At 41.9% G+C, this 13,468-nt stretch overlaps 1 protein-coding gene across 2 annotated transcripts in view; it reads right to left on the bottom strand.

Annotated features, from left to right (window-relative positions):
- CILK1 (ciliogenesis associated kinase 1) overlaps positions 1–13,468 on the bottom strand; it is a 34,670-nt gene that overhangs the window by 21,001 nt on the left and 201 nt on the right. For both annotated transcript variants that reach the window (XM_074333078.2, XM_019734666.3), the window contains exons 2-4: positions 10,130–10,184; positions 5,480–5,601; positions 4,340–4,419 (exon numbers count right to left, since the gene is read on the bottom strand). In XM_074333078.2, the coding sequence (XP_074189179.1) occupies positions 4,340–4,419; positions 5,480–5,601; positions 10,130–10,184 (257 nt within the window). The remainder of the gene's footprint in view (positions 1–4,339; positions 4,420–5,479; positions 5,602–10,129; positions 10,185–13,468) is intronic.

Below are 13,468 nucleotides of genomic sequence, written 5' to 3'. Positions count from 1 at the left end.
CTGATACACTGTATTTGAGTATAAGTCTTTATAACTACGAAGCAGTCATGACTATGTCTGTAGAATATCTAGCTCTCTATTCTTTTCATTGTTGAATACTAGCAGTAGTTATGATTCGCCTTATACCCATGAGTTCTATTCTTTGGTAATGAAAAGTATAAGACCCTTACTCATGTTATGCACATATACTGTTCATCTCTATTTTAACAGAACGTTACTATTTCCATATGAGTGGCAACACTGCATGGTGGTTAAGTGTGCAGATCAACCAGACTGCCCGATTTTAAATCTCAATTCTGTTCACTGGCTGGCAAATCACTTAACCTCTCCATGCCTCACTTTCCTCATCTGTAAAATGGGGAAATAGTAGCATCTACCTTGTGGGGTTGTTTTGCAGGATTCAATGTTAATGTTTGTAAAGCTTTTAGAGCACTGCCTGGCACATTGGCACCTTGAAAGAGCTTGTCATTTTTAGATATACGAGTCCTCTCATTTTCTCTTCCCAAGGACCTGGTAAAGTGAACAGGCAGACATGGCTCCATTTTTGCAGATAAGAACAAAGGCTCATAAGGCTAGTAATGTGCCCCACCACCTGTGAGGAGGTGGCACTGGGCTCTGATGTGATTCCTGGGTGGGTCCACGTTTTCCTGATGTGTGCACCGGGCTTGTAACAAGAGTCCACTTCTTCCTCAGCACTTCTGATGCACAATGCAAAACAAACCCTTACAGCTGGGTCATTCAGAGATCACGCAACAGCAAAGTGCTGTTAAGATAAGAACCTTCCTGTTCAAAACTGTTTGGCTTTCAGAATTCAGGAACAGCCCCTCAATTTAATTTCAGGGTACCTCGGGCCAGTCGAATAACAGAGGGATTTTCTCTTTCATCCTGGCAGAAAATGTGTTGTGCTTACTTTTCATTAAGAACGAAAACATCAGGTGGTAAGGAAAACATCAGGCCACAAATAAGGCTTTCCTCCCTCTGCTACATTCTGTTAATGATGAACCTAATATGACTATATGGGAATAATGGGGGAATACTTAACCACTATGAATTTATGCAGCACACCTTCCTGCTATGGAAGTTGTAATTTCACAGATGTTACTGAATTTACACCTACAATGTTTTAATCAAGAAGGCCACAAGGATAGTAACACAAAGGCCAGAGGCTGACTCAAGGTCATGCACAGGAAGACAGTGGTGAACAGACGCGGAGAACTACTCCTTGGGACAAAACATTGCTCTCCCAACATTTTTGATAAGTGTGCCATGGATATTTGTAAGGACGAAACACAGTTTGCATTAATTATTTAATTCCTGCAAAGTACATATGCTTTGGCCTTGCTCAATCAGCGCCTAGCAGAATGGTGTTTGCATTCCCTGTGCGAGGAAAGCGTTCAGTGGCATGAACTGCGGCCATAGCAACTACCTGCAGTGCTGTCGTCCCTTCTCAAAGGAGTCTGCCCCCTGGGGACAGAACGTACCTCTTTACAGTGAGCACGAGCTTGCAGAAAACAGCCTGAATCTCATAAGACAAACCCGTGATGTGCTTTACATTTTTGGGTTTTTTTCCCACGACCAGAGGAAAGGACTGATATGGAGTTCCATGCGCACTTAGCCAAAGTCAAGCCAATATTACACAAAAACTATCAAGAAGTTTCCAAACATCATTTATCAAGGAAAATGAGATAGAACCTACACAATTAACATCCACCCCGCCTACAGTTATTATCAGTATTTTCTTCGCCTCTTACTCTCTGGTTCACTTTAACAGACAGGTTTTTCTAGTGAAGCTGGCAAACGAGCACAGATATCTGAGGTCATCTCTGCTCTCCCTACTTTATTGCCATGGGGCCTGTGGCAGGTCTTCCCACCTCTTTGAACTTCAGTTTCCTCTCCTTTGGGAAGAACAGATACCATCTATCCTTTCTACCTGAGAGACTGGTGAGGAAATAAACAAGGTGACGGACAAAACGTTATTAAGTGAAAACAAGAACGGGGCATTTGATATCTGGGGAAAGTGTCGACAAGAACCTCTGGTAATAGCAATGGTGCAGGGGTTATAAACGTAAAGGTGGTCTGACCTCCATGAACAGCTTCCCTTGCAATGTTTCCACACACAATCCGTCTGCCTAAGGCATGTGAGGGAAACTGACAGTGCAGAGTCCCAAAGAGCTGTTTTGACACAATAGTATATGGGTTATTATTGGATACAAATATATATGGTGTGTGCACATGCATGGGTGTGTGTATGTGGGGAGAGTACGTAGGTACATGTGCATGTGGGTATGTGTACATGTAGATGTCTCTGCACTTGTATAAGGATACCTGTATGCATATATATTCATTTGGTAGAATTAGGATCTGGACAAAAGGCTACATGTTCCTTCTGGCAACAAATATCTGAGTCTCATGAAAGGCAGCATAAAGAAAAAGAAGAGAAAGCCAAAGAATATTAACTTTCTTTTAGGTCCCCCACTCAGTTTCCAGCACTGAGCAAATAGCCCGAGTAACTGAGACACTATGACTGGTCCCTATTTGAAAACATTCTGCTTGACCTTTCTCTTTTGAAAATTTCTTTGATTTCTCATCATTTCTTTTCCCTGGGATCTTCAGGCTATTAAGTGAACCTTCTCCTCCTAGTTGTCCCTAAGGTCTTGCCAGAAGCTTTTCATGATTTGCAAAATTCATACCATCCCATGTGAATTCTGGTGACTAAAGGATAACATGCTAGTTCTATCAATGCCAGCAGAATCACACATACCTTTTACTAAAAGCTTTTCACTAAAATTGGTTCACAATTGACTCAGTCTTGCATCTCACTCACTGATTATTCAGCATCTGCCTGAGGCTGACAAGAATTTGCCGACAGCCTCTGTCTGTTGTTTATGTTTCATTTAGTCTCTAACGATGAGGAGCTACACCGCAGTTAAAGAGCAGATGTACCATGCCACAGACTGTGGCACAATGTCTTTTCTACTCACTGCCAGTTTGTGGCAAATCTGAACTGACTGTATTACCAAAGGGCTTCCACCAGTTGTCCTTATTGGGTAATGAAACATTTATTGGTATAATATTTGCAATGGCAAAGACATCCTTAGGCTGGGAGTGAGTAGATTTCTGCCTGTACAAGATCAGCTGCTTTGCCCATCTGTCTATCTATTAAAGTGGCCTCAAATGACCTCCTGAGGGGCCTCCTGGCTCCATTGGCAAACACATCTATCCCGTGGCTCTGTGTTCATGAGACGGTTATCGATCCAACCCCAGCTGGGTCTGCGTCCAGTTAGTAACAGAGACAAGTAATGCTCCAGGTACTGGCTGGAAAATACAACCTCAAACTCGTTGCTACTCAATATCTTTCAAAAGCTCAGCTAAGAAGAACAATACTGACAGAGGATTTCCTGAAGGGTATGTGGCCATCCATTTCTTTAGATACTCTAAATCTTTCCTTGGGCTAACCAGGCCCAGCATGACTCATACGAGGGCCTCAGTAGAACTGTGTTCTCTGATCAGGTGATTTAATTGGCCTATATTGAGGGATGTGACATGCAACTGCCCTATATAACCTGTCACTGTGTTTACTAGGAAGTCACATTACATACCGTCCCCTCTACAAGCATCCGTAAGAGAAACCGCTCTCGTCTCGGTACTAAGAACCGTTGTGCTCCTCTTGGGCAACTGAACTGTTTTTACCTATGGGCAACTATGAAGGCTGTAATCAGTCACGTTTCATAAATTGCATTGGAAGAAAGAAAGCTCTGAATCAAATCTGTAGGCTGCTTCTTCTACTTAAATAAAACATGCTGACGTGCCTTTTGTGGGTTAGCCTCACCCCTGGCTAGAGCCATACCTTGTTCTGCCTTTGCCTTTTGCGTTCTTCGCTAATTTTAAATTCATTTCATTCTCTTGTGTTGCATAAATCTTGTTAGACTATTTCTTCACTCTTTTGAACAAACTGAAATATAACTACATTAGGAAAATGAGAAGCCACCGTGAATTAGTGTTAGTGGGTTAAACAGAATACGTGAAACACTTCTCTGAATTCTAATCTTAGGTTTCTCATTCAGACACCAGTTAATGGCCAGGGATAATTTTTAGATCTGTTAACTAACAAGCTTAATATTAAAGCCTAAAGAATAAGACCATGCAGACATGAAAAATAATGAGGGAAATTCAGAAATCAAGTTATGGAAGACAACGGATTCCAAAATGCACTGGAAGCCTCTCAACTCTTCAGCCTTATCTGGCCGTCAGTCACAAAAGACAATGATGTTTCCTACATCATCTGCCTGATGACAACATTTCACTGCTATTCAGAAGCATGATACTATAAATCACCTACCGTGTTTGTGAATAAATGCAAGTCCTTGCAATATCTGGTACATGATATTCCTTATAGCAGACTCAGGAAACAACCCTTTTCTGTATGGGGCAGAGGAGGAAATAACATTATAAATCTAGACTTACATATGAAAACAGATCCTGTTTTCATGTTCTTTTGGTTATATAGTAAGAATTTACGAAAACGTTTCTCATATGTTAACTTGACCAGATCCTTTGATATTAAAGACCAAAGAAAAACAACCATTTATCGATACAAGAGAGCTACCTTATAAAGACCAAATATATTTAGTTATGTTACAAAGAAGGAATAACTAATCATTTTATAATAACCCCCCCCAAAAAAAAAAAATTCCTTCTAATATATCACATCAAAATCTCCTCTCTCCATAACATAAACTCAAACTTTAAAAAGTTTTAACGGGAAAAATTTGAGACCTTATGACATACAGCGGATAGTACCATTTTTCTCCTAGTTGGGTAAACCACACAGCTTCACTGCTGTTACTGACAACAAAGGTGATATTTGTTCACTGAAATCACTCAGAGGGATGCTACAAATGGCATTTATTTTTGCCACCAAGAAAATGTAACTTCTAAGAGTCTATGATTGAAATAATCTTTATAAAGAAGACATAGGAAAAAAAATGTGCCCAAGAGATTCTACGTGGTTCACTTTTGAAGTTCAAAATTACCATAGAAAGGAAGTTTCTTATTAGTTTCCTCTGCCCAGCAAGCAAGCTGCTGAGCATTATAGCAAGGAAGGAACTGAAATAAACCTAGAAGTTTTCGATGGAGGTCTCAAAAATGAGTGAAGCTGTTACACTCTTGACTTGTAATTACTCTGCCCATGTATCCTTGTGGGAATGGAGAACTGCAGAGTATCTGTTAAACCTCTGAGCTTCTTTGGGTGAATAACCCAGTAAAACATGAAAATAGCTTAACTGAAAGTAGCTTCTATGAAGCTATCGTAAAGCCCCCAAAATAGGAATGTGGTCAGGCCCCTTATCTCATGGGTAGCTTTAACCAGTGAAGCCTAAGTAATATGACTGCAAAAAAAAGAAAAGAAAAAAAAAAAGCAGAAAGAAAACGTGTCCACTTTGCAATATTTATTTCTAAGATCATGAAAACTAAACTGTACCTTTCTTTAATGAGCTGGTAAAGATTTTCCTTCATGTACTCGAAGATAAAATAAAGATGATCATTTTCCCTGATAACTTCTTTTAATTTTACTACATTGGCGTGGTTGAGCTTCTTTAAAGACTGAAAGGCATGGAAGAAAAACACAAAAAATTAGAGAAAAACTATTGCTGAAAAAGAAAAGTAATCCCATGTGTACTTAGGAAGAAAACTACAGAAATGCCACAATTGATATTCCATTGACAACCTCGTAAACAGTATTTCTATGAAATTGACATTGATAGTAACTTTACATGGAAAAACTATCTTGATTAACTGACTAGTAGGGAAGTATCTGACCATAACTGGTATTCCTGGCTGCTGCGAACACCAGGCAATGGGCCAGGGCTATTTGAGGGGCAGTCCCTCCAGATGACAGAATTCACACTGTGGGAATCAATTGCGAGTGGAGGCTTTGATTGCTCTACCACTGGAGAAGGCAGATGCTTTGGGGTGAGATCTCCAGCCAACAGTGTGTAGACACTTTGAAAAGGGAATTGCTCCAATAGACAGAGGCGGATAAGCTGATTCTCTCAATTTTCACACAGCACTCCTCACAAGGTGAGTTCTGAAGGAGAAGAAGGAGGAAACATCTCATTGGAAAGATCCCCTAGGGGAGATGGGAGAAACAGCTCTGCTCTCAAGAACAGCAAAGGCAGAAAAGTCATGCACAAGGAACAAGAGGGTGACTCAGAAATGGCGCGTGACCATCTGGTTGTCCATCCTTGCGCATATCTTCCTGGGACATACACATGAGGACAGCCACGCGTAAACTATTTTCTGGAGATGGGTAACAAGTACGCTTTTGTATTAGTGAGCAGCAGTCCTATTCCGTCCATGTACGACAATCACAGACACCCCACTGCTGGGTGGCTCACTAGCTGACGGGAATGCAATAGACTCCTTCCTTCCAGGAAGCTGCAAAAGCTCACTCTGGCCAGTGGGATGAGCCCTTCAACTCAAAGAGCCTCTTCTTCACAGAGAAGTGAGTCCAGTAATAATCAATTGCAAAGCCCTCTTTTATCTTTGAATTTCCTTAAAAGAACATCCCTTTTTAAAACACACACACAAACACACACACACAATATCTGAAGGGAAGGATCCAAATCTGGAAGGACACTCAACAGGAAGTTACCCCAGGAAGCAGAGCTTGAGAATGTATAATACGATCAAATTACTTCGAGCAGCTGGGAAGAGAGAGGAATATGGCCAGGGAATGAGAATCAAGTACGTAAGACTCTTCTGGAGTCTCTTCCTTGAAAGGCAAGTGAGCTCTTGCCAAAATGCCTCTCTGGCAGGAAATACTCAGCTGTTTTGGCCAAATGGCCAGATCCTTCTAGAATGACCCAACTGGGCTGATGACTTCTTTTAGTTGGGTCGGATTCTTGGTTCTCCATGAGTGACAAACACAGACATTGCTTACCTTGTAAGTAATATTCGCTGGACTCTCAGGGACTACAGCCATCTTTTCTGCTTGTTTGCTTACAATGCATCCCAAGCAATGGCTGTGATGTCCAGTGGACAAGCAGCAAATTTGTTCAGAGGACAATGAAGTCAGTTTTAAAGCTTTTCAAGAAGAGAATTCTAGGCAAAGAGCAAGGTACCTTCTGCTCTTAGCCTGAAGTGGGTTTTGAACTTGAATTACTGGCCCAAGTCTAAGAGTGGCTCACAGCTCTTGTGTCTAAGTGAGGCTTGTTGAGCAAGTTAAAGTCTGTATTAGTTTAATATAAAAACAATCAACTTTGTGTGAAGGATTTCATGTGACTCATTGTACAGAGATATATTTCCCTAAAGAGGGCATCGTATTTTGGCTCAGGAAAGGTTCACAAAGGAGAAGAAGAGGCAGAACAGCTATATCAAAGCAGAAACACAGAAGTAGCAAACTCAACCTGGATCAGCAGTCCGAAAGGGGACTCTTTATCTCCACGAATGAAGATTCTTAACTATTAAAACTGTAAGTGCTCACACAGCATCATCGATGGGTTCTTAGAACTGCAGTGAAACGACACGTAATGAAACCAAGTTTACCATGGGCGGATTGATAATAAACAAGAGTTAAGTCCCCAAGGCATCTCATCAATGTCATAACGAAAAGACGTTCAATGAAACGATATTATTTGAGGACCTGCTGTACAATGTACTACTGGGCCCTGAGGATACGCTGGGCATAAGAGACAGTGTCTGCCCTTAAGTGGCAAACAACTTAATCAGGAAGCGAGGACATGATGACAAAATACATGTAACAGAATGAGGAGGATTGTATTAAGGGTCAGAGGAATGGCAGAGACAAGAACATCAGGGATGTTTCAGAGTAATTACTGAAGCCTCAGGGGTTAGGATCATTTAAAATGTGACCTGAAGAAAGAGTAACACCTCGACAAACTCAGTGTGAGGGACAGGTGTGTCAGGAGGGAAACGCTCACAGGTAAGGGTGTAAGAGTGACATTGTAAACTCTATGTCTGAGGGATGAGAACTGTCCCAGTTTGGTTCTGAAGGAAGCTCATCTGAAAAACTTTTAACTGGAGAAGTGGTCAGGGAAGACACTGTTTGGATGCCAGGTGGATACCCACTGAAGACTCTGAGAAACTTGGGTTTAAAACCAAGCTTTACAGCTTAGAACTGTGTTTACCTCAAACAAGTCACTGAGTCTGAGCCTCAGTTGTTCTCATCAGCAAAGGCATGACACTAACATTTTCCTCATCAGGTAGTGCTGAGGATGCTACCTGGCCCATAATAACCTCTCGATAAACGGTAGGCAGTGTATGAACAGCTGAATGTCACGGAGATGTTGCTGGCAGCAGCACACAGGATGGACTTGTGGAAAGTGGGATCACACAGGCCTCCTGCAATGAGCTGTGGTTTCTGGGTAAATGGGCAAATGATAATTAACAGAAGGGGGAGAAAATATGAGTGTTGGGAGACACAGACATTCTAGAAAATTCAGGTACTGATATCTAGTAAGCAGTTGGATAGAGGGGCCTGAAGCAGGGGTCAGTAAATTTTTCTGTAAAGGGACAGAGTAAATATTTTAGGCTTTCCATGTCACATGGTCTCTGTTGCAATGATTCAACTTTGCCAGTGTAGGATGAAATCAGCCATAAACAATATACAAACAAATGGACATGGCTGTGTTCCAACAAAATTATACTTACAAAAACAGGATGTGGCATTTGTCAACCCCTGGTCTACTATATAAGAAAGGTAAAAGATTTGATGAGACTGCTGAAGCAAGGGGAACGAATGACATTACTCAGGAGTAGAGTCAGAGCAAAGAAAAAATTGCTCAGAACAGAATGCAAGAAATCCCCGATATGTAAGGGGTGAACCATAGAAGAGTTGGTAAAAGGCAAGAAAGACATAGGACAGCAAAAGCAGAGTCACACAGCCCTGGGAGGGGAGCGGAAGAAGTGGTCAACAGCACCCAACACTGCAAGCAAGAAAGCACCTGAGAAAATGATCCTAGATATGGCAATCAGTGACTTTTAGGGAGGAGCTTCAGTAGGCTTGCAGAGGGAGATGCCTGACTCAAGTGGAAAGTCAATGGTAGGCGGGGAAATGATGGCAAAGGGAGAAGTTTGGAAGATAAGGTAAGGAAAAGATAGGGGTGGAAGCTCCAGGGGAGAGAGGGCTGAGGTTGATTAGAGACAATGGCAGGAACATTCATAGATGGAAGAGAAGGAACCAGTAGAAATGAAGAGTTTAACAAAATGGTAAGGTTCACAATAGCCAAAAGGTGGGAGCAACCCAAGTGTCCATCACTGGATGAATGAATAAGCAAAATGTGAAATATCCATCCAATGGAATATGATTTGCCTTAAAAAGAAAGGAAATTCTGACACATGCTACAACATGGATGGACCTTGAAGACATTATGCCAAATGAAATAAGCCAGTCACAAAAAGACAAATACAGGCATGCCTCGGAGGTACGGCGGGTTTGGTTCCAGACCACTGAAATAAAGCAAGTATTGCGATAAAGTAAGTTGAGGTTATTGCCTTCAATTTGTAAAAAAAATGCAATATCTGTGGAGCTATTACAATAAAACGAGGTATGCCTGTACTGTATGATTTCACTTATATGAGGTACCAAGAGGAACAAATTCATAGAGATAGAAAGTAGAATGGTGGTTGCCAGGGGCTGGGGCGGTGGGGGTCATAGGGAGTTATTGTTTCATGGGTAGAGTTCCAGTTTTGCAAGATGAAAAGAGTTCTAGAGATAGATGGTGGTGATGGTTGTACAACAGTATGAATGTAGTTAATCCCACTTAACTGTGTATGCTTAAAAATTGGTAAGATGGTCAATTTCATGTTATTTGTATTTCATTACTATTTGAAAGAAAAAGGACATTAGTGGGAAACTACTGAAATCTGAAGAATTCTGTGGTTTAGTTAATAGTAATAAATCAAGGTTTTAAAAAAGTATATTTACCAACATAATAACATAGCAATCTTCTACTTTGAGCTATTAGCTGCATAATGTTATCATTTGCCCCTTTTTTGGCATCAGTGAAACAATCCAAACAGAATGACTATATCAACTATACATCTAAGCATGTATAAAGCTATTTTAATCAACCACACACAAATTATTCCCTATTGTATTAATAAATACCTTAACTTCCCGAAGGTTCATGCATTCCTCCCAGGAATAAAACTTTCTTTTCATTCTAAAAGAGAAGAGAGAAACAAATAGTATGCTTATTCCCAGGAACAGGCTAAACTTTATTTTTCAAAAATGTTGTCATTCTGAACCTAACGAAAAGTGTTTAAAGTTGGTTTCGATTTCTAATTAAATATTATACTATCCAAAACAGCATTTATTTTTAAATCTAGCGGTATCATCAATCCGATGTCACCAAGTTGTCCAGCAGAGGTGGTACAGGGCAGTGAGAAGAGGCCTAGCCTGCTATCTTGCTCTAACTAGGTAACCTTGCCCTGAAGGGAAATCTCTCCTTCTCATTTTATCTAGACAAGAGCTGTCCAAAAGAATTTTCTGTTTGGGTGGAAATATTCTGTACTGTCCGGTATGGTAGCCACTAGACACATGTGGCTCCTGAGCATTTGGAATGTATCTGGTAGAACATAGGCACTGAATTTTTAATTCAATTTGCATTTGAATGCTACATATGGTTACTTGCTAAGCGTTAGACACCACAGTTCTAGACCCGCCAGCACAGGGACTGGCAAACTATGGCCCATGGGCCAACTCTACCCCACCATCTGTTTTGGAAAAGCCCGTGAGCTAAGATGGCATTTATATTTTTAAATCGTTGGAAAAAAATAATCCAAAAGAAGAATATTCTGTGACATGTGAAAATTACCTGACATTCAAATTTCAGTTTCCATAAATGAAGTTTTACTGGAATACAAACACACTCATTCGTTTATATACGGTCTACGACTGCTTTCACAGGACAGCAGCTGAGTTGCACTGTGATGGGGACCGTATGGCTTGCAAAGCCTAAAATATTTACTGTCTGGCTCTTTACGGGAAAAGTTAGCCAATCCCCGGTATAGAGCCTGAGGGGAGAAAGAGAACTCTATTAGCTAACCAGAAATCCAAGTCTCAAGGTGACAGCTTTCATGGCACTTCAGTCACACTGTCTTGTGTAAAATAGATGGGACAAGTGAGGAAACTCAGCAACGGAAGGGACGCGATTTTCCTCAGGTCTCACTGCTGGCTAATAACAGACCAACTTTCATCTCTCCACCTCACTCTGACACTCTGCCCCTGATGTCACATTGTCATCTGGTTGAGTGACCAATTCCTTTATTCATGCCCCAAATATTACTTAGCCCCTCCTATGTGGCAGAGGCTTTGTCAGGCACTAGAGATACATGATGGGTGAGACATCCCTCAAACTGACATCACAGCAGGAAGGCCGGTAATTAATCGGTTCCTGTCCTGAGTGCTAGGAAGGAAACGTACAGGGCACTGAGTGTGGACTTCAAGGCGACCCAATCTAGTCTGGGGTAGCAGGGAACATTCCTCTAGTGAAGTGGTATGTTAACCAAAACCTGAATGATGAGTAGAATTTAGTCTGGTAGTAGGCGTGGGAAAGGGAATATCATGTGAAGGTTTGGGGCAGAAAAGTATTTGGGGAGTTCAAGAAGCTGAAAGGCCATAGTGGCCAGAACAAAACAGGTCAGGGGGGAGTGATAGGAGATACAGCTGAAGAAAACAGGCGGGGGCTGAATGAGGCAGCAATTCGTTGGTCCTGTTAAAAATTAGGGCTTGCCCTTAAAACTGACAGGAAGACATTGGAAACTGTCTTAGTTTGGGTTCCCCTGAAAGCAGAGCCTGAGGCAAGGATTTAGATGCAGGTAGTTTATTTGGGAGGGGATACTAGGAAGCCAGGAAAACTGGGAACAGAGGGGTGTGAAATCCATGAAAGGATGCATTGCTGAGCTGATATCAAGGTGGACAACTGGGGCTCAGTACTGCTGGGGACCTTCTAAGGAACTGCATAGAAGGCACCTTGCTTGAGTCTTCCGTGTGTCCTTGCCGTGCAAGGCTGGTGGTGACACAAAATGGAAGACCACACTGAAGTCAGGTGGGACAAGAGGACAGTGATGGGGCAGTGGGGGACACAAAGAATATTTGGCTCAAGTGGTTTTAGACAATTAGATTCACGTGTTTAGAATAATTCCTTCAGACTGGAATAGACAGGGGTTAAGAATAGAAGCAAGGAATGCTGAAGAGGAAATTATTCTAGTAGTAGAGGTAGTAAATGGTAACAGATTAAATGGGAGGTTAGCAGTGGAAATATAGAGAGGTAGGTGGGTCAGATAAATATTTAGTAGTTAGAATCGACAGGACTAGCTAACTAACGGTGAGGCATTCAAAGAGATGGCAGGAGGACTCCCAGGTTTTGAGGGGACGGTAGCGTCATTTATCAAGACAGGGAATATTGAAGGAGAAATAGGTTGGGAGCAAGAGCAGGAGAATATGTTGGATATAAGTTAGTTTTGGATAAAATGAGTTTGAAGTGTCCATAGGATATCACAATGGAGATGTTGAGAAGGCAACTAGATAGATGAGTGTGGCAGGCAGACTCCAAATGGCCTCCAAAGACACCACCGCACCCCGCCCGACCCCACCCCCCTGCCATAAGCTGGTGTTCACAGCCTGGTATAACCCCCTCTCCTTGAATGACTTGCTTCTAACAAGTAGAATATAGCAATTTGAGAGGATGTCAGTCCTGTGATTAGTTTACAAATGCAAAAAGACGTGACTTTTATCTTGGGAGAAAACTTTTTCATTGCCTCTCTGGCTCCCATGTCTTGATGAAGCAAGTTGCCATGTTGTGAGCTAGTCTTTTCAGAGGCCCACATGGGAAGGGACTGAATGCTGTTGACAATCACGTAAATGAGCTTAGAAGTAGATCGTTCCCCAGTCCAGCCTTCAGATGAGACCCCAGCACTGCCAACATCTGGACTGCCGCCTCATCAGAGACCCTACAGCAGAGGACGCAGCTAAGCCATACCCAGACACCTGACCCATAGAAACTGGGAGATAGTTGTTTTAAACCACTAATTCTCAGGGTAAATTGCTATACAGCAACAGATAACGAATACAATGGGTCTGGACTCAGCTTCTAAAGGGCAAGAAGGGTGGGGGACGGGAGCAAGACAGCAGTCGTCAGACTACCACGTGGCCCACATGAAGTCACTTAATTTCTCAGAGTTTCACTTTCCTTTCCTGGACAACAACATGTAGTAACCTGCTCGTTACTACCTCGCAATACAAGAAAACACTGTGAGCAAAAGTACCAGTGCTAGATGCAAAGCAGGAAATCTAAAGTGGGAATGTGTTTAAGACCTCTCATGTGAGCATTCCAGAATGGACACCCATCTAACCCACAGAAATCCATGTCTAAGATCCTTCTCCATGCCTCCCAGGCACTCCCCGTTTGAAATTTCTCAAAGACAAGGAATGGAGAGGGTAGAG

The sequence above is a fragment of the Rhinolophus sinicus genome, chromosome 2 (assembly GCF_057876585.1).
Source record: "Rhinolophus sinicus isolate RSI-liver-muscle chromosome 2, RSI-T2T, whole genome shotgun sequence".
NCBI classification, from domain to species: domain Eukaryota; kingdom Metazoa; phylum Chordata; class Mammalia; order Chiroptera; family Rhinolophidae; genus Rhinolophus; species Rhinolophus sinicus.
The sequence above is the reverse complement of the archived record's forward strand: the minus strand, read 5'-3'. Positions and strand labels throughout refer to the sequence as shown.